A 19,268-nucleotide genomic window follows, 5' to 3' on the forward strand; every position below is an offset into this window, starting at 1 on the left:
CAATCACGTCACTGCGTCCCTTAAATTTAATGAATTTTTCAGTTGTGAAAATTAAGGGGTTCACGAACATTAAGGGTTTTAGAGTGCATCACAAAACGTGAGTCTATGTTTACGCAAAGCATGATCATGTAAACATACCATGATCGCGTCAAGTTGCGTGATTGTACAACGTCCATTTCTCATGCCGCCTGAGCGGGTTGCAATTACAAGCCGGCGAGCGCCATCTTTCAGGAGATTGCACACTTCCAGCGGCTCTCTCCCCACTGAAGCTTCTGTTCACGCTCGCTCGCACAGCCTTCAGCAAATCTAACCACACCAAACAGCGTGTGTTAATGGCCGAGAGCTCTGGTGTTAGGAAATTTATTTGCTCGCCTCCATCAAATTGTGTTCCCTGCTAGTGAACACCTTTCTGATCCCGAACGCACTTTGAGATCCGGTAGGTTTCAAAGACGGTTTCAAATAAGAAAACCAACGCCAAGTCGACTTTGAAACCTGGTATTTTTCGAAGTGATCGTTGGCGTTGGTTTCTGAAAGGACACGTCATCGGTTTAGTGAGAACGGGAGCTAAGAGCATTTTATGCTTAAAATGATACTCATATCAGCGCCGCCTTTATTGTTCTCTGACTAAATCAGTTCAGCTTTTATGTGCAGGAGGGACCCGTACCGACAACACGCTGCGTTGCCTTCTCAGGATACAATATGGAGACAGCGAAAAGCATGAGCGTTTACGTTCATATAGTTCGGCTTTTTGAAGTGCAAGATGCAGAAGATGGCTTGACTGCGGTCATGGAGGCCTACTCACTTTTTGGCCTTGCCCATTGTCAGAAGACATGCAATACGAGCTGCATTCTTTAGAGGCTTTGTCTTCTTCTAACCTACTCGCAGCTATGGCCAGTCACAATGAAAAAGACACTTGTAGCCTGATTGCTGATCACATAGTGCGTTCGCGGAAGTCTGTTGTAACTCCTGCATGCTAGTTTTGGGTTTCGAAATCACTAAAGGCTTTGTTTATTTTTCTTGAGATGGCGGGTGCAAGTTGTGTTGTTCACATATCTCAGTATGCTTAAATTTATAACCAGCTTTGTTAATTTATACTCGTCACGTTTCCCTAGTGCTATGCGTTGTTTCCTAGTCAGCAAATTATTAGGCAACTGTTTGGAGTAGTTCCTTTTTTTGCCGTTTTTGTCAAAACAGTTACCGTCACCATGTCTAAAATTCAGCATCCTCACTGTCAAAATATTGTAATCTTAGGGTACTCTGCTAAATATGAAGAGGACTGTCATTAAATGTTGTATTTCTTTATCGCTCCTGTTCATACTTTGCATATTAGTTCGGTCAAAAGTCACCACCAGTGTTCTACATTTCCATGTAAGTCCAATGCTTTCGTTCATTTTATTCATAACCTGGTCATTGTTCACAGGGAATTACGATGTTATATATATGGTGTTCTGTTTGGCTATTTATTTAAAACTTGTTTTCAAATTAGCTTTTCAAGTTGAAGTCTCGCTTTTTGAAAGAAATTCAACATATACAATTTTATGACACACCTGGAAAATAAAGTCACAGCAAATAACCAAGGGTTGCCTTGACATTCTTGTCTTCGTTTGTGCATCCATATAAGATAGCCCAACCCCATGCTTGAATTTACCCTAACCTTTCGTGCTCGTGCGAAATTTGAGAAGTGGGCAGTTAAGGTTTTGGTAACGTTTGTCGGAATAAGCAAATACTGAGTCAACAGAAAAAATATGGGATCCCAATTTTAAATGTTATAATGGAGATGTATAGTCTGTTAGCCCATCCCAGCACAAGAATTTCAGAATTGATGAAGCGAGCGTAGGCGAGCACGTACTAAGCAGTACGAAAGTTAATGAGCGTGCACAAGAGGCGGAGCTTATGGTGCTGTTCTTGATTTACAACAGACGATAGCTCTCCTCAAAGTATATCGGAATTTCAAAACTTCGAAAGTGCTATTTTTTAAATAAAAGCCAGGCATTGTTGTATATTCATAACATTTTGGCTTTCTTGAAGAATGCGGACATTCTGAAGGTGTTGCCAAAGGCTTGCCAGGGTTCCAGCTTTAATCGAATGGGACAAGTGCGACCTAGTATGTACACGCTCTATCGCAAGCTCTTGTTCTGCAAAAGCACATCCAAAGTCGCTCTCGCGTGCTGCAGCCTTCGCTTCCCTATGATGTTAATGGTGGGCAACTTGGGCTGACACAAGATATCGTCCCGTCACTGCCACACTCCGTTTCATTTTAAGTGCAAGTGAAACCGAAAAGCCAAGTAAGAACCTGTTGTCCTGAACGACACATGCACTGCACGAGTGCAAATGCCAAGCAACGTTCAAAGCGAGGAGCTTGCTCTTAAAGCCATGGCATCGGGCTTTCTGTTGAACGTCGTGGTAAGGAAGCAAGGTTTTGGGAGGACACCTTTCATGACGAGAAACTCCACCTGCACCGCACTGCTCCAACTGGTACTTGGAGCACTTAGTTGCGGTACTTTAGATAAAACAAAACACGTTGTTTTGTTTTAGAAACAAAACACGTAGTTTACAATCGTACTTTTTCCGCGCTCTATGAACGTGAATAATTTATTCTGAGCAGGACTTGAATGCATCCAACCCCCATAAAAAGTTTTTTTTTTTAAAGATTATTTTCAGATTTTTCCTGCGTGAACTAAGAAACTATCTTGAAGATAATATGGATCCCCGGCCGGTTTTTCATTCCACATCTTGCGAATAATCTCCGTTACGTCGGTCTCAAACAGCCTCTTCGCTTCCTTGGACAGCAGTGGTGCAATGGGATCTATAGCGAGTTCTACTTCTGAAAGAAAAGAGGAGGGGGGGGGAGCAAAACATTTTTCCTTTCTTAGACAATAAGAATAACACGTGCCACAAAATACGATCCTTTCCGGTCTATACCTCGCAGCTTTCAATCGGTCGCAATCGACTAATTTCAGCAGAAAGGTTGGCAACACTGTCCCAGCGATGCAAAAGTCTCAGGTATATATTTTGTACGGTGTGCGTGGCGAAACTGCAATTAAAAGCCAACATATATTTATTATTATCGAACAATACGCATAAGCGCCATCAAGACTCAATATTTTTGACAAGAAACCAAATTACAAAAATTTCGGGACAACTTTCTGCTGATGTAAGTCGCATCGTTGTATAAGACGCGCCAAATGAAAGTACGATAGAGCGATAGAAGTATTATAACACATTTCCTCTCTAAAATTCGCCTCCTCGGCTGCAGAGTACCGGTCATGATTGGGTCCACGGAGAGAACTCGAGAATGAACGGCACCGAAAATGTACTGAGATCTAAAAATGAACTCAGGGTTGTGGCATGCTCTGTGGCGCGGGTCTGTGAAAAGTCAAGCTCAGTGTCACAATGCAAACTTTATGATGCATATTTGCGTTCTTACTAAAATTAGCCCTGACTTAGCATTAAAAAGTGAAACCTGCCAAGTTGGAAGATAGTCGGCCGGCGGCCAAACACCTGCGCTCCGAGTTCCGCTTGCCACACCACGCAACTTCGAGATTAAAAACAAAAAAACGCACACACATACACAACTAGAAAAGCAAACCGGAGAGACAAGGTTGGCAAACTTCAGAAGATTTTACAGCGGCGAAAGCTTCGAAAACAACAAGTAAACCATCAGAAAGAATACACACAAAAAGAGGACCCGGTGTGCTGACACGGCGTAGCGTGCCTGGAAGCCTAAGATTGGGGTTCTCTTCTGCTGTGTTCCTCATAAAAAGCAAATCTCATATTGCGGTTCGTTCTATAGTTCGAAATACAGCTGAAAATTATTTGAAACCGATAGCTTTAAGGAGCTCGGGTCACCGAAGTGCCGGTCGCCATCGGTGGGACGCAAAATCCTAATTAGTCGATCAGTAATACATTCGCCATAGAGAAAAAAAAATGCCAAAGAAAAATAAACACAGGGAGCATAGGAAAGTCCTATGCTCCCTGTTTTTATTTTTCTGGTTCGCTGAAAAATTAAACCTTAGTTGATAGTCAGCGCTTTGTCCGGGCACCTCTTTCACTCGTCCTTTTGCCAAATGTTTGCTCTGTTTTCACGTTTGAAGATGTTCAACCAACTCGCCCAACTTACAGCCTTGTTAAAATTATGGTTTAAACGGAGGGAGGGACACACAATCCCTTGACCCGCTTATAAGAATATCCTGGCAACCGCGACAGTTGACAGCGCTATAGAGTGCTGCTGGGAAGAAACTAATCCCCAGATTCCGTGGAAGCGTGTTCTTGCTCACAACAGACAGGTAGTCTAAAGAAAAACGGACAGAAAAAGTTTGCACTGCGTCGACGACCTCTTTCGGGTATCGATGAGCCGTTTTGGCTCACCGCTATGTGACGAAATAAGGAACGACGGCAACCAAGGAGTTAAAATTGTATGGATTAAACCGCGAATAAATAAATGTTATTGCTGTCGCAGAAAAAAAAAACGAAAAATTTATTGTTTAGCGGACAGGTATTGCTCTACGGACAGGTAGATGCAGTGACAACACGGTGTTAAAGTGAGATGCGGTCCATCGGGATTTTACTCCGGGTTTTAAAGCAGATCTTGAACGCGAGGTACTAGATTGGAATGGAAAGTAGCATAGAGTTCTCAGTCAGCGCAGAATGAGTTTGTTTCATTTTCATACTTTTTTTAGTATCTCTATTTCAGAACGTTGCCTGCTTTGAGAAGAGAGGCAAATTTACGCCTGCTAACATGCATGTAGCTACACCTAAGCGCGAACTGACATTAAAGATGTTAAGAGGAAAACTAGACATCTGTATTAGTTCTACCCGTTGCAGCTGTCAGACAACAAAAGCAAACAAATCAAATGATATAGCGTAGAGCGGCATATTTTCTTCAGATCTGAAGTAAAAATAATGCAGTTGCCTATAAAAATGGGATTCAGGGTGAGGGTATGATGAAGGGGAAGGAAGACATTACCGTTGTACGTATGAGATCTTTTTTTTAAAGGTGGATGTGCATTTTATTGGACACCATCCTAAGGACACAATTCGCAGTTTGGAATGAAGAGGCACCGAGAAAATGAATAGTTCTCTTCTAATTCTCCAACTTTTACAAATTAGATTGAAGTTACAATCATCAGCAACGCAACAAGACCATAGACTTAAACTCAAGAAACTTCCTTGGATAAAGCGAGTGGAACATCAAAATCGCCACCATCGCCATTTCTACGTGTGAAGAAGCGCCTCTGAGCCAAGCATACCCTCCCCAAATGATAGCATAAGTTGTACACTATGGTTGCCGCTCGACCTTAGCTTGTGGAGTCTCTAATATTTTAAGACGAAAATGACCCATGGAGAAGGGGAACAAGTGAGACAAAGGACAAACATAAATATCCGAACACAGCTAGGTGACTGGTGCGCGACCGACAAAATCTGCCTGGTCCTCGCATCGAACTACTGAGTCTGAATAAAGTTTAATATTGTTACATTTTTTTTTATTTACAAGAGGACGTTCGTAGCCAAATTAGGCCAGATTAGAAGCCTTTCACGTGTGGCCTGCCCGCGCTTCGTCTTCGTCTATAGTGGTTCCCGGCACGCGCCTCAGCACGCCGCTACACTATTCCCCCTAAGCACTTGTTTTCTTGGAGGGATAATCTTTGGATCGTTTTCCTTCTACAGAACCTCGCCCCGTTCCTGTGGTGTTAGACTGTCTGCTTGTGCTAGTTTGTTTCGAAAAGTTTATCTTGAGTGAAGTCCTTTGAGCGTGCAGAATCTTGACTTGAAAGTTCGTACTCATTTGCACACACTCTAACGTTCAGACCGACATCACAGTCTGCCTGCAGCACCAAAGTCCAGCACGTTAGCACTCTCGGAAGATTGCTGCGCAGAGTACTGATACCAGGGGGTCAGGCGGTTCTCTTATTATCACCCCTGGCGACATGTCGGAGAACAAATCTTACGCCGGTACGGAACATGTCGGTGCCAAAGTTGACAGCACAATTGCGCCTTTGGAAAAGTTAATGCCGACAATGATATGCACCGGCATTGCCTAATACAGGAGACACCGTGACTTTTGTGACTTCTGTCAACTGCAAAAACTGCCACAACCCGTCCGAAAACCACTCAAGCCTAGCGCGCACTTACGCGCTTTTGTGGCGTGGGCTCCCGGGAGACTGTGACAATCGGCTAGCCTATAGCTTCAGTGATGGAACATGGCGAAAGAAGCTGGTCTGGTCGGTGGTAATCCAGGCAGGGCCGCGCCACTCAACGAGGTGCTGACACTCGCGCAGAAAATGTCCTTGCGGCTTGTAAAATCATCTTTCGGGCCGTCAGAACAAATGCCGGGAATCCCACTTCTGACACCAGTTGTTACATTCTTTCAATTAACAAGAGGACGTCCTTAACCAAATTAGGCTAGATTAGAAATCTTTCACGTGGGGCCTGCCGGCGCTTCGTCTTCGTCTTTCGTGGTTCCCGGCACGCGCCTCAGCATGCCGCTACAATAATATTATAAAAAAACAGACACCTTTCCGTTTTGAGTGGAACACTCTACTAACTGAACTAACCAGGAGTTAGACGCCAGTTGAGCGAACAGGTTTTTTTAAGTTACCATCAGTCAGACACAAACAAGGGGAGAAATAGCCATGGTTCGATACAAGGACTTGGCAGATCTTTTCGGTCGCGCACCAGTAACCTAGCTGTGTTCGTAGATTTGTGTTTATCCCTTGTCCCTCTTGTTTCCCTCTCCAGGGATTATTTTGGTCATTATCGTTTAACCTTAAGAAGGAAAGCCGTTCACCCTTGTTGATGTGAGACTGGTGGCAACTGATCAAACCTGTTTGCTCTAATGACGTCTAACGCCTTGTTAGCTTTGTACCTAGAGCACTCAACTGGAAATGAAAAGGTCCCTGGTTCGATAACCGAACCAAGCGGATTGTCTCGGTCGCGCACCAGTCATGTAGCTATCTTTGGAAATTCGTGTTTGTCCTTTGTCTTTATTGTTCCCCTCCTTCAGGGATTATTTTCGTCATAATTGTCTGGCTCGCTTGCACCTTTGCATTGAATTGCATTTTCATCACCATTGTTTAAGGACGTATCGAGGACGAATTTCACATTTTTTGTACGCGGGATCTGACAAAGAGGTAAAAGCAAACGCCATTTTACAAAACAAATGCTTTAGGAGTATGCATCTGATGTCCTATTTGAGTGCGCGGGATCCACGTCACGAAAGCTCTTTGGAAGCTCGCCGACAGCGCATGCTGAGCAGCTAGGCACTCATCTATGGACGTTATTTAATACCCCTGACATGGACTCTCATATATTTCGCGCTCCTTCGGGGCTCCTCAGACCATTGCATTCGCACTGTAGAGACTGTTACTGAGGGGTATTTAGTGGCACTTGCAACCAAACCAAACAACAAAAAAGAGATAGCTGCGAATTACCATCATCGCCATTATCGTCCGTATTCTGAACTTACGAGCCGCATGAAATGTGCTCCCCGCCTCTTGCCGCAAGACGCATACATTTAAGAAGGAAGAACTTGATTGAAATTCGAACGTTCGCTTTTGCGAAGACCGCGAGATGTAGCAGAAATGCCCACAATTTTGCGGGCGCCACCATGCGCCCCACAGTAACAGTTCCTACAGCGCGAATGCAATAGCCTAAAACTTGCAGCGCCACCGTGGTAGGGCTCCAGGGGTGGGTGCCGGTGTTGGCCGGGCGGCGCGATCTTCGCGAAAGCGGGCTCCTAAGTCTCCCAGCTTGCTATCGCAATCGAAACCGAGCCGCGAGACCACCCGATCGATCGAAAACATGATGGGTGGCACTGGTCTTGCTGGCTCTCTGACGATTCGAAAAACACGTCTTACGCCTAGCTGGCTTCATCTCCTTCCAATTTTGCATTCGCAGGTATCATCCAGCGTAACAAACCAAAGACCGTAGCAGCGAATAAGAAGTACGAATCAACAAAGTCCGACTTACCTTTTTCTATTCTGATGATAAGAACAATAAAGATGCAAGCTTCATGCCGCAGGCTCACACTCGAAAGCGTGATTTGAGCAGAATATATTCCCGTTCCTGGCTTGGTATTAAGCACCGCATGCAGCGATCTAGTGAACTAACTTAACTCGCTTTATTGCTGGACAGCCGAGTGTTTGGAAAGGCCGGAGCAGAGCCCGGGAAAACCGTCAGAGGCCATGCCCCGATACTTGATGGCAGCTGAAAAACGGCGCTCTCTTCAGATGGAGCTACACTGTAGAGCATGAGCAATCCAGAGCCGGACTCGCACTACTCATACATCATGCTGAAGACACTGTGTGCGCTGAAAGGAGGACTTAATTATCTGCCGACGCGCGTCAAGGGTTGGTCAAGCGTGCTCGAAGCGAGTTTGCTGAACACATATTAATGCGTCAAATATGTCTGCAGAGAGTGTTTTTACGAAAAAATGGGGCGCTTTACAAGAAAGGGCCACTGCTCAGATGGAGTCTGCAGACTTTCTTTTACACTATGTATCCGCAGTTTGACTGCGACATACGTGCACGAGTGAAATAAAATCACGGTCTGGGATCTCGCTGTTCGTCACCGGTCGTGGAAATGAGGAACCTCGCTAGGATTGTGAAGAAAGACTTACGGATATATTGGTCCACACCAATGTCGATTATGTCTATAGTCATCACATCGCACATGCGTGGCTTTAGGTTGGCACTTTCAAGGATGCCAAGCATGTAGGGAATAAGGGCCGACCTGTCTTCGATGTCATGGCTTGAGGGAATAAAGCGCTCGACAACCTGGAACAAAATATGATTGCGTCATCCTTCTTCATGATTAACCTTTCTGCAGAAAAAAAATAGTTTCTAAATGTGACAGAATTGATTGTGCTAATTATTATAGAAGAATCATTTGTAAATCTGAAGTAAGAGGTGGCTGAGCTAACAGACGTTGCAGCGCCCGCAGCTGACCAACTAGGAAGCGCGCTTGTGGCCTAACGGTTATCGCGCTTGCCTTTCACACAAAAAGCCAAGGCTCGATGCCTGGCCGCGGATACACATTTTAGAGCGCAGCTCTTTGGCGCCCGTTTCCGGCTTGAGCGGCGTCGGCGCCGGCGTCGCCATCGGGGTAACAGTAAGGTAACATGACCCCCCAGGTCACGTCACCCCCGAGGTCACGTGACCCCACAGGTAACTTGACCTGGGGGGGTCACGAGGGTGGTGGAGGAAAGGGAGGAGAGAGGAGGAGGAGGAAGCGAGGGGAGGAGGTTGAAGGATGTGGAGGATGTAAAGGAGCAGGAGGATGAGGGGAGGGGGGAGGGGAGTAGCAGGCAGGATCAGGAGGGAGGAGGAGGGAGGAGGGGTATACCCTCCCCTCAGTACCCTTCCATTTTCCTCCTCAAAAGCTGCACTCTATTTCGGCGTTAAAGGGAAATAGCTGTAAACGGCTTTCATTTTTTAGAGCGCAGCTCTTAGGCGCCCGTTCCCGTCTTCAGCGGCGTCGCCGTCGCCGTCGCCGTCGGCGTAACCGCGAGTAACCCTCGTAACCCCCGTGAGGGTTACGAGGGTTAATCACACGAGGGTCACCCTCACGAGGATCACGAGGGCTACGAGGGTTACTAACCCTCGTAACCCTCGCGAGGGTTACCAGGGTTAGTTACTTTTAAAAGGGTTACCTTCACGAGGGTCACGAGGGTTACCGTCATGAGGGTCACGAGGGTTATAAGAGTTACCCTCACGAGGGTCATGAGAGTTACCCTCCCGAGGGTCACAAGAGTTGCCCTCACAAGGGTTACTAGGGTTACCCTCACGAGGGTCACGATGGTTATACAGCTCACGCGACTCCCCCCCCCCCGGGGTCACATGACCTGGGGGAACCCCCCCGAGGTCACGTGACCCCCGTTCACGTCATCGCCGCTGATGACGTCACCGGCATTCGGATCGTCACCGGCATCATCACTGATGATGTCATCAGTGACATCACCAATGACGTCACCGGCGTCCGCATTGTCATCGTCATCATCACTGATGACGTCATCAGTGACGTCACTGATGACGTCACCGGCATCCGCATTGTCATCATCATCATCACTGATGACGTCATCTGTGACGTCATTGATGACGTCTTTGGTATCTGCATCATGATCGTCACTGATGACGTCATCGGCATCGTCACGTGACCCCCATGTCACGTAAGCCCCCCCCCCCGACGTCACGTGACACCCCAAGGTCACTTGACTACCGCAAGGTTACGTGACCCCCCAAGGTCACGTAACCCCCCGCCCCCCGAGGTCACTTGACCCACCCCCCAGTGCACTTCCCCCCTCCTCCTGAAGAGCTGCGCTATAATTCGGCGTTACAGGGAGTTGTAAACGGCTTTCATTTTTTTGTTCACTCTGTTATGTGATGTTTTTGTAAATTCGAGCACCGTGTTGCTGCTTCGAAGTTAAAATGTGCGGGTCGAATCGTCTACGCCGAGTGTTCCAGAAGCCCACGCGTGTACATAAGAGGCTCGGTGCGGCAAGCCGCGGTCAGGCTTACACTCGCGCAGCATTCTGCCTTGTCGCCGACATCGTCGCTCATTTTCGAAACCTGTTCGTTTAACCCTTTGTTTTAGCACAAGTTCGTCTTTATTTAACCTTTAGTTTCTTCACCCAACGGCGTCTCGTCACTTCAGGCATGACAATATTCAAAACATTGTATAAGGTACTGCGTTTAAGAAGAGTAATGGCTATCATCAGCCGTAATTTGTTTCCTCACCATGGGAACAAAATGAAGTAAAACATTTCGCTGAATTGGACTTGCGATTGCCAGCACGAAATTTATTGGGTCACTGTTGTTGTGATCACAAATAGAATTTTTGTGAGGGCTGCTTTCTTTCCAAGGGCTTCCAATAAAAGCGGCACAGGGTATTTTGAGAAACGAATGAACTGATCTTAAAGGGGCTGTGCTACCATACCACATTCGTAGTTTTTTTTTTTACTACTATACTTAAGGGGGAACGCTTTTCAAAAAAAGTTAATGCTTGAACCACATGTCTGATTTAAATGACATCTCCATGACTTGTTTCTGTGGACGTTGAGATTTCTTCCAAATGTTGTTAACCCGGGTGAAGTACAAAATAAATTGCAAATGTTCAAATATTAAAGTGGGCAAGTCTTCATATGAAAACTATCGTTTTGAAATTACTTCTAAATTTGTACTTTTCATGTGGTATATTGCTTTAGTACAGTTCAGAGCAGATAGCTATGGAGCTATATTTCTATATTATACCATCTTTCATGACAAAAAAGCCACATAAACATAAATACTGTTTCTTTTTTTAGATTTCCATCCTCTGTCCAAAATTTTAGTTCTTGATCATAACGAAATGACAAATGTGAGAAAATACAAGCACATATTTATCTTATCCTTAAAATTTCACTTCACAAAATCTCATGAAAATGAATCCAATTTACGCAACAACAAAACGGTAGTTTTCCTGAAGTGAAATTTAGCCAATAAGTAGAATGGAGAAAAATGCCTACAATGAGCTCCAACCTCTACTTTTTCTTTAGTATCGGTGGACCGAAAACAATTTACATAAAATTGACTACGCAACGTAAATTAATGAAACTTTATGGGAAGTCTTTCTAGATGTTGGTGGATATAAATATGATATTTTTCAACATCAAGTGTTTGGCAGAAATTGTTTTTTCTGGGTAGTCTCTTCCCTTTAACCATGTGGCAGTAGTGTTACAGAAATATACGGGCATGCGATACTAGACTAACGTTTTGCGGTGCGTTTTAAGAATAAAAGTAATGTATGTATTTCAGCATCTCTCTCGCAATGCTTCATCAGGAAGTAAAAGAAATCGAAGCGTTCAGGTAGTCCCTGAGATCACCACCACGGCCACTCGATCCCCCCTGTTGGTGCGGCCTGCCGATGTTTTTCGGAAAACAAAAGAGCGCGCGGGAGAGGAGAACTTCTCCCATTTTCCGTGCGGGCGCTGCACATCGGTGAGCGGTCTTGTGAGCTGAAAGCTATACCATTTCACCTTATGTGACACCGCAGGAAAGGCTGTAAGCGCGAGCTCCTTACTCTGGGGCAGATCTCGGCGGCACCAGCTCTCGCGCAATAAGGACAGCTGTCAACGCTATGAGCTCGCGCTTCCAGCCTTCGCTGCGGTACAACATAAGGTGAAACTGAGTATAGAGAAGGCGCACAACGCGCTCTTGCTCCGCTACGAAGATAAAATATCTGCCTGTCATTGGCTTCGCCGATATCGAGGAGCTGCCGCGGTTGCAGAAGGCAGCCAAAACTCGCTTTCCCCCCACCTATGCACTGCTGTGCTCGGCGAAAATATCGTAGTGTCACTCTGCGCTCGCGTGTGTGGTTTTTGTTGGCATTTTGAAAGCTGCCGGAAATGTAATGGCGCGTTCTAGTTCTGATTGCCAGACGGCGGTGAAATGTGCAACTCCACTCGTGAAACAGGAAATCTTGCAGTTGATTAAGTACAATGAAGTCTCTTCCGAACTTGAGTTCGCACCGCTGACTTACATGGCTGGCTACTGGCTACTTGGCCTTCGTTTCCGAACAAAAGGTGACCTTTTTATGGGTAGATATTGTCGCAATTTCTAAGCAATTAGCTGAAACATTCAACCTAATCTGTTGCAACCTAAGAATGAAGGGCGAGGGTAAGACGGACCGGGCAGGAGGAAGCAGACGGAACGCTGGAGAAGAGAGGGGGAAACCTCCTTCTCTCTTTAGCGTTCCGCCTGCTTCCTCCTCCCCGGCCCGTCTTACCCTCGCCCTTGGTTCTTAGGTTGCAACGGACTATAGCAAAGCAATAAGAGTTTCTCATTGAAAGCAAGGAAGGCTGATGTGTAGAACCCGCTAAACTTTGCAGGTGACGTGTCGTGAATGCAAGCACAACTTAAAGGAAATGCATCACATGACGGATCATATCAGTCCATGTTTAGCCTTGACCAACGAGGACTCAGCTATCCACGACCTGGTGCTGTCTGGCTGTGCAAGCTCGTCAGCAGCTTTGTCGAGAGGGCTCTACAGTCGGCAGAGATTCGTCGTTCTGGACGGATTTGCAAAGTCCTCTCGAGCGCTGTGCTTCCACACCTTATGGACTGCCCGCTGATGTGGTGTGTTAACTGCCGAGACCCTTACCTCAGCGAACAGCTCTGCGAGCTCTTTCCCAGAAAACTTCCCAGACCCTTTTCGGCAAACTGGGCTGGTGACCTAAACAGCCCACAAGAGAATATATTGAGACTTTCGCGGAAGCCTCTTTCCCGAAAGGTACTCCGCTTGTGAACTATATGACTCCCTTGGCCTGTCTTTTTGTGAACAATGAAGTTTATATTGCTTAAGTTATGCACGCGGAATCCGATTTTATATTGTCCTTCACAGATAAATAAATGGCACAGCTCGCGCGTGCTCGAGCGCCAGTTAAAACCGGAAATCATACGGCCTAGCTATATCCAACTATAACTCCTATTTTACAGAGGTAATAGAAACGGGGCAACGCTTACGGGAACAAGAAAACGACAATTCGCTCATACTGCCAGCAGAATGCAGCTTTAACGCGCAGCCTGCAGCTGAGTGAACTTTTCGCAGAAAGAATCATGTCCTTTTATTCTACACAGATTTGTCACATCATTCATGCAATCTGGCACTCGTTTCAATTGAGACTTGCGGCTTCACGAAAAAAAAACACTAAATAGCCACACCGGGCCGTGCCGGGCGTACTGCTTCTCCCTCACTATATTTCGTCTTACCTTAGCATGGACCATCGTGGCATGGACTAACCGCGAACGCTGTGCTAGCGCCTTTACTGCCTTGACTGGAGCACTCGCTGCACGAGCGCTCATGCAACCGCCTAGGCTTCCTTCGAAGCAACTATCTCGCGTTTTTAGCACGCGCGGCTAACAAGTACATACTAACGTGAAACGAAGTATATAGGGTTCCTCGATATGCTCCCCCGAAAGGAACTGTATCTGTCACTAAAGCCCCTCGATGTGTTTGCGTTCGTCTTGCAAGTAGCGCCAAATGCGCGACTGCACGAGGCCCATGTCTCGAGCGGGCTTTGGAAGCAAATTGCGGCACAGCACTGAAATGAGCGGGCCTTGGAAGCGAATGGCGGCGGAGCACCCGCTCATGGCACGTGTCTCGCGCGCTTTCACAACAATGGTTGGCGGTACTTGTAAAAAAACACTTTTATCAAGGGGCTTTATCTGTCACCGATAACGAGCGCCATAGCGGGGTAAAATAGAACTATCGCTCTCACCGGCAAAGTGAGGCATACGGCAGGCCGCTCCCAAGGGGAGTTTTAATCGGGTGGCCGTGTCACCACTGACGATCGTGAAAGGGCGTCTATGGGTTTCACACGAGCACTGCGTGATTGCTCGACATGGGGCTCGTCGAGAAGTAAAGCTTCGGCGAACGCTCAGGTAATGTCCGGTATGCCGTTCCTGTTTTAACAGAAATAACCAAACTCTACGAATACCTGGAGCTCAGCACAGATCCTGTGCTATGCAAATCCCAACACGTTGCTATGATGAGCATTTACGACGTAGTCTAATTGGCACAAGATGACATGTCCGCCGATTCCGGCTGTTCTGGCTGCGAGTTGAAGGGACGTACATTTGACCGCCTTAATGAACAATACATCGATTTCATACCCAGTTTCATTAATCCCTTGCCGCCTCAATGCATAGGAGAACTGTAGTCTTTCTGCGGCCAGTGACAACCCTGCTGAGGGTCTGCCCGAGCAGAGCACGAAGCTGCACGAACTGTCTCGTGAACTGTCGGGTACCTCCTAGTTAGTGAGGCATCACGCATGCGTGGAACACTTAATGAGATCGGTCTATAAGAGGTATACACTGGACGCAATATTTGAGGCTGCTGTTTAGAGCGCATGCTCAGAGCGAGCTCACATTAATAGGCTGGTAAGACCGACAATCTTGAAGGTGCGGAATGCACGGTGCAAAAGAACTGTGGAAACTTGTCATCCGCACGCGCTCAGCGTTCGCGCACACAGCTATGTCCGCCAGTGAATACTCCCTATTTTACTAACAAAAATATGTTTTACCAGTCACATTATGACATCTTTATCGTTTGGCACTAGCAGCCGCCTGTAACTGCCGGTATAAGGAGAGCTGTAACAGCCGGCTGTAAGAAAAAGTTGACACTGAAAAGTGTTACGCCTATAATAGACCAAATAAATAGACGTCAGTACCGGGAAATATCTGAGCTAACCACATCGAGATTGTGAACCAAGCGCTTTGCCGACTGAGCTATCCAGGGGCGCTAATCTGTGCACTCGCCGAAATAGTCGGTGAGAAATTTGACCGCCGTGATCGGCTGGCGTCAAAGTCAAGCCCTGAACCGGTCAATCACGGCAGCGGAATTCCTCGCCGACTTTTTCACCAAGTGTCGTATTCAGAGCCTCAGGAGTGGTGGCTATCACCCATTTTGTGCTTACCGGTCTTCGTCAGCGTGGTCAAGCTTGTATAATTTCTTTGGCTAAAGCCAACTAAAAGTTCCCCAGGTGTTCTTTGCACGACGTAACCTAGCAGAGTAGAAGTTACCTGGGGGGCTATGTTGCGCTTTTTGCACTCCCAGGAGACTAGGGAGAGGGAAGTGACGTCAACGACACAGCAAACGCAGATTGGGTGTTGATTTCGTTTTCTTCTGTCAACATCCAATCTGCATTTGCTGTGTCGTTGACGTCACTTCCCTCTTCCAAGTCTCCTGGGAGTGCAAAAAGCGCAACATAGCACCCCAGAGCTGGCCTAGTTAGGCTGCTGCCAAACACCTGCGCGGCGAAGCAACAGCGCGGGTTATCGCTGCACGAGGTACATGCGAACATTGAGGCAGAGCTCGTGTGCAATCTATCTCCCACTGCGTCTTCCAGTGGTTATAGTTTAAAACCCAACGCTACGGTATCGTTATCTTGGAGGCGTCCAGGGACAGTCTGCAATTCTGCAATACCGGTCTCTCGTGGCCCTGTACTTCACTCACCGGTTGAACTGACACGGCGGTGAAATCCGTTCTTTGTGGTCGCCGGACCTATCAATCGCCTGAATGTTCTCACCTCGACCCAACATCTGCGTGATATTTGCGCAGACAATCTATCGCAATTCGCAATCCCGATTGCCTGCGTATGTTGTTATTTTGACCCTAGAGACATTAAATGGCAGTTGCATCGGAATTACGTACTTATTGTTTTATATCACCTACTATCAGTTCCCATTTGGAGACCACTCGAAACTTAAATTGGAAGTCCTCACAACATTATTCAACGACTTGACATCTTAATAAAATATTCGTCTCGGATACACTTTCAGCCACATTTATTTCCGCTTTACTAATTGAACGCTTTGTGTAGATCAGGGTGCTTTAATTTTATTGTACTGCTAGAGTTTGCCGAAATCTAGAAAAAGCAGCTAGAGTTCGTGCCTGCACTCGAATGCAATCACGCGCTTCAAAATCAATGAATAAGGAGTTTTAGAATAACGTACGCAAGTTAGCGCACGCTAGCCCTAAATTTAGCGCTTGCGTTAGCGCACGCTACGCGAGAGAGTTTTAGAATAGCGTTTCTCCGCCGCGGCGCAAAAGCCCAAGCATCTCGCGCTTGGAACGCCACCAAGATAGTCACAATTTTATATTTCACACGAAACGCTGTAACTTAAGAAGAAAGGTTTTTTGGTCCAAAGTAACATTTTAGATTTTATTAAAAATCAGAATGCGACGCGAACAGTCGGCCGGTCGTGTCCACTTGCGTCGCCTCGGTAAGAGAGGTCTCCTGTAGTGACCTTCGCTGCCATCGCCGAGAAATGTTCGCGCGTTAAAGGCATCAAGCTGCCGGTGATTGCTGCCAAACCGAGTGCAATGTCGTCCCGTATTGAAAATCGCAGTCGCGAGGATGCCACTAAGGTCGCACTCACGACCCCGCAAAGCGGCCGCAGACATGGCCCTGGATGCTGCCATTTTTTAACTTTGCTCGTCTTAGCTTTATCCAACTTATCATCACGAATCCTCTTTGCGTACCCACGCCATTTCCGCAAAAATAGCGCAAGCTGAAATAGCACACGCAAAGCGCGAAACGGGGCTAGCGTTTGGCGCATACGCAATGTCGACGACGCCTTTCTTTGCGTACGCAAAGTTATACTAAAACTTTATAATGGCGACTGCCAATGTTGCTTGATGAACCTTTGAAAAGGCTCTTTACGTAACGCAAAATGTCAAAAAACAAATAAAATGAATGGGCAAAAAAACTCACTCCTTTGTACTGCTTCCATCGATCCAGCTCCACAATTTACCTCCACACCATGAAGAAACTGGTGCGAGCCGGGAAAACCAGTAAGCACCCCCCATCGTCGGTCATCAATGCTGCCACATTTCTTAGAGCAGCTCCGAGGTCCTCCGCCCAGTTCAGGGCGAAGAAAGAGTAGACGCGCTCAAACTTGCCGTACTTCTTCAAGAGCCCCGAGACGTCCCTTTCGATGTCGTGTACCTCGTAGGCGATCTGCGGATGCGGGAAGTTCTCCTTGGCATATTCCACCATTCCCGGGGACATGTCAGTGGCCACCATCATGCCGCAAGGTTGGCAGCGTGGCAAAAGCTCCTGGCTCGTGAAGTCACCTGTCCCGCAGCCCACGTCGATGAACTGCTGACTACGGTTTGGTCCACTGCCGAAGGACATTTGCAGTAAGTCGAGACTTTTTATGTTAACGTATTTCTGTAATTGGTTGGCTTTGATGTAGGCCTCCGGAATAATAGCCATTTCAAGAAGCGGCTTGCCGACAACGTCACCATCGGATGAAGCAGATGCCATTTTCGCCACTGAAGTGTCACGAACTGTATTATATAAGAACGTTTTAGTTATTTCTGTGGCAAAACTTATAACATTGATCGCTGTGAATCGAAGGTATTGGTCGGTCTAAATGGCAACTAAAACTTGTCAGTAGGTGTTTTTCAAGTTCTACTGTAATTTGTTGCTCATTATCTAATTTCAAACGCACGAACAAATATGGCAATCAAAAGTTGGAAAATTATCATCACTGGTCTAGTGCCAACTGCAGCATTTCTAATTACCAAGTTATAAAATAACAATGGTCTTATATCAATGAACGCATTCTACCTTGTCTGAGAAATTAATGTAAACTGATATTAATTCTGGTTAAAGCATATGGTGCTATAAAAGTCGCGACTTTTGACAATTGCCAAAACTTCCAAAGTCGCCGCCAATCCTTCCGGACCAAAATCCCCGAAATAATATTAATTAAAAAAAAGTATTCCTTTTTCTTTTTTAATTAAAAATATTTCCAGAATATTTATTCTCTTTAATTTTCACGCGCCGCCGCTTAGCCAACCGCAGCTTTTCCAGTTCAAAAGAAGGCCTACGCGTTTTCACGTCTGCTCACTGCTGCACGTTTTGTTGGCGCCGTAAACCATTGGAAGAGAGGTGAGTTTTAGTATTGCGTATACGAACGAACGCCAGCACTGTGTGTTCGGGTTAGGGTTGCGTGTTGCACACAGCGCATGCGCGAGGACCATGAAACTCTAACTCAATCGCAATGCGCTTGCGTTTCCTTGTAAACGCAATACTAAAACTCTGGTACAATCCCATACCGGCTGCAGTACTACATTGGTACAGTGAAGAGTGTTGCTTGCATTCAGAAATAACTGTTCGCGAATCATAATCGCGAGCAGTTCCGCCATGCCCACTTAGCAGGAGAGTCGGGGGACACTCTCTAGAGCGCTTCCCGTTTCCGCCGCGAGAAGGCGAGCAACGAGCTGGAGGCTGGAGACCCGATTAATCTCATGGTGAATTGCGCGCGCAGATCTCGAGCGCTCCAAAAGCGCTCCATTTTGATCGCGCATGTTCCTTTCGCAGATCTGGCTTGAGCTGGTCCTCTTCCGCTCGTAGATCTGTGGCAACGCCCGCTCCACGCAATGCCTCAAACCCCGCCGAACTTTCTCTGCGGGATTGCACAGATATTTCCGGAAGTTGACCGAGCGCCCTACGTCATTTCCGTCTAAATCCGCAGTGCGCATGCGTGGCGAGGTTGGCGAGGTCGGCGGGCCGGGCGGGCCACGGTCGAGTAGTCGAGTTAGATCTGTTCGGGTGCATCGGTTGTTTACGTGGGATTGTGACGGCTCGAAAGCTTCTACCTCGCGTAGATCAGGGATACAATGCCAGGACTGTAGAGCGTGGTAAATCGTAAGCGCAGACATCTGCGATCGTGAGAGGAAGAACGAGAAAAAGAACGACAGAAAAGCCGGAGGCAGACGCAAGG

At 46.7% G+C, this 19,268-nt stretch overlaps 1 protein-coding gene and 1 pseudogene across 1 annotated transcript in view; one reads left to right on the plus strand and one right to left on the minus strand.

The window, feature by feature from the left end:
* The window catches only part of LOC115330262, a 31,559-nt gene extending 30,704 nt beyond the window's left edge, over positions 1-855 (plus strand). Inside the window, exon 2 of the mRNA XM_040205965.1 lies at positions 652-855. Within this exon, the coding sequence (XP_040061899.1) occupies positions 652-855 (204 nt within the window). The remainder of the gene's footprint in view (positions 1-651) is intronic.
* A 1,802-nt stretch (positions 856-2,657) lies between these two features.
* LOC115315814 lies at positions 2,658-17,803 on the minus strand (annotated as a pseudogene).
* Between the last annotated feature and the right edge of the window lie 1,465 nt (positions 17,804-19,268).

This window comes from Ixodes scapularis, unplaced genomic scaffold, assembly GCF_016920785.2.
Source record: "Ixodes scapularis isolate PalLabHiFi unplaced genomic scaffold, ASM1692078v2 PGA_scaffold44__24_contigs__length_19508400, whole genome shotgun sequence".
NCBI classification, from domain to species: domain Eukaryota; kingdom Metazoa; phylum Arthropoda; class Arachnida; order Ixodida; family Ixodidae; genus Ixodes; species Ixodes scapularis.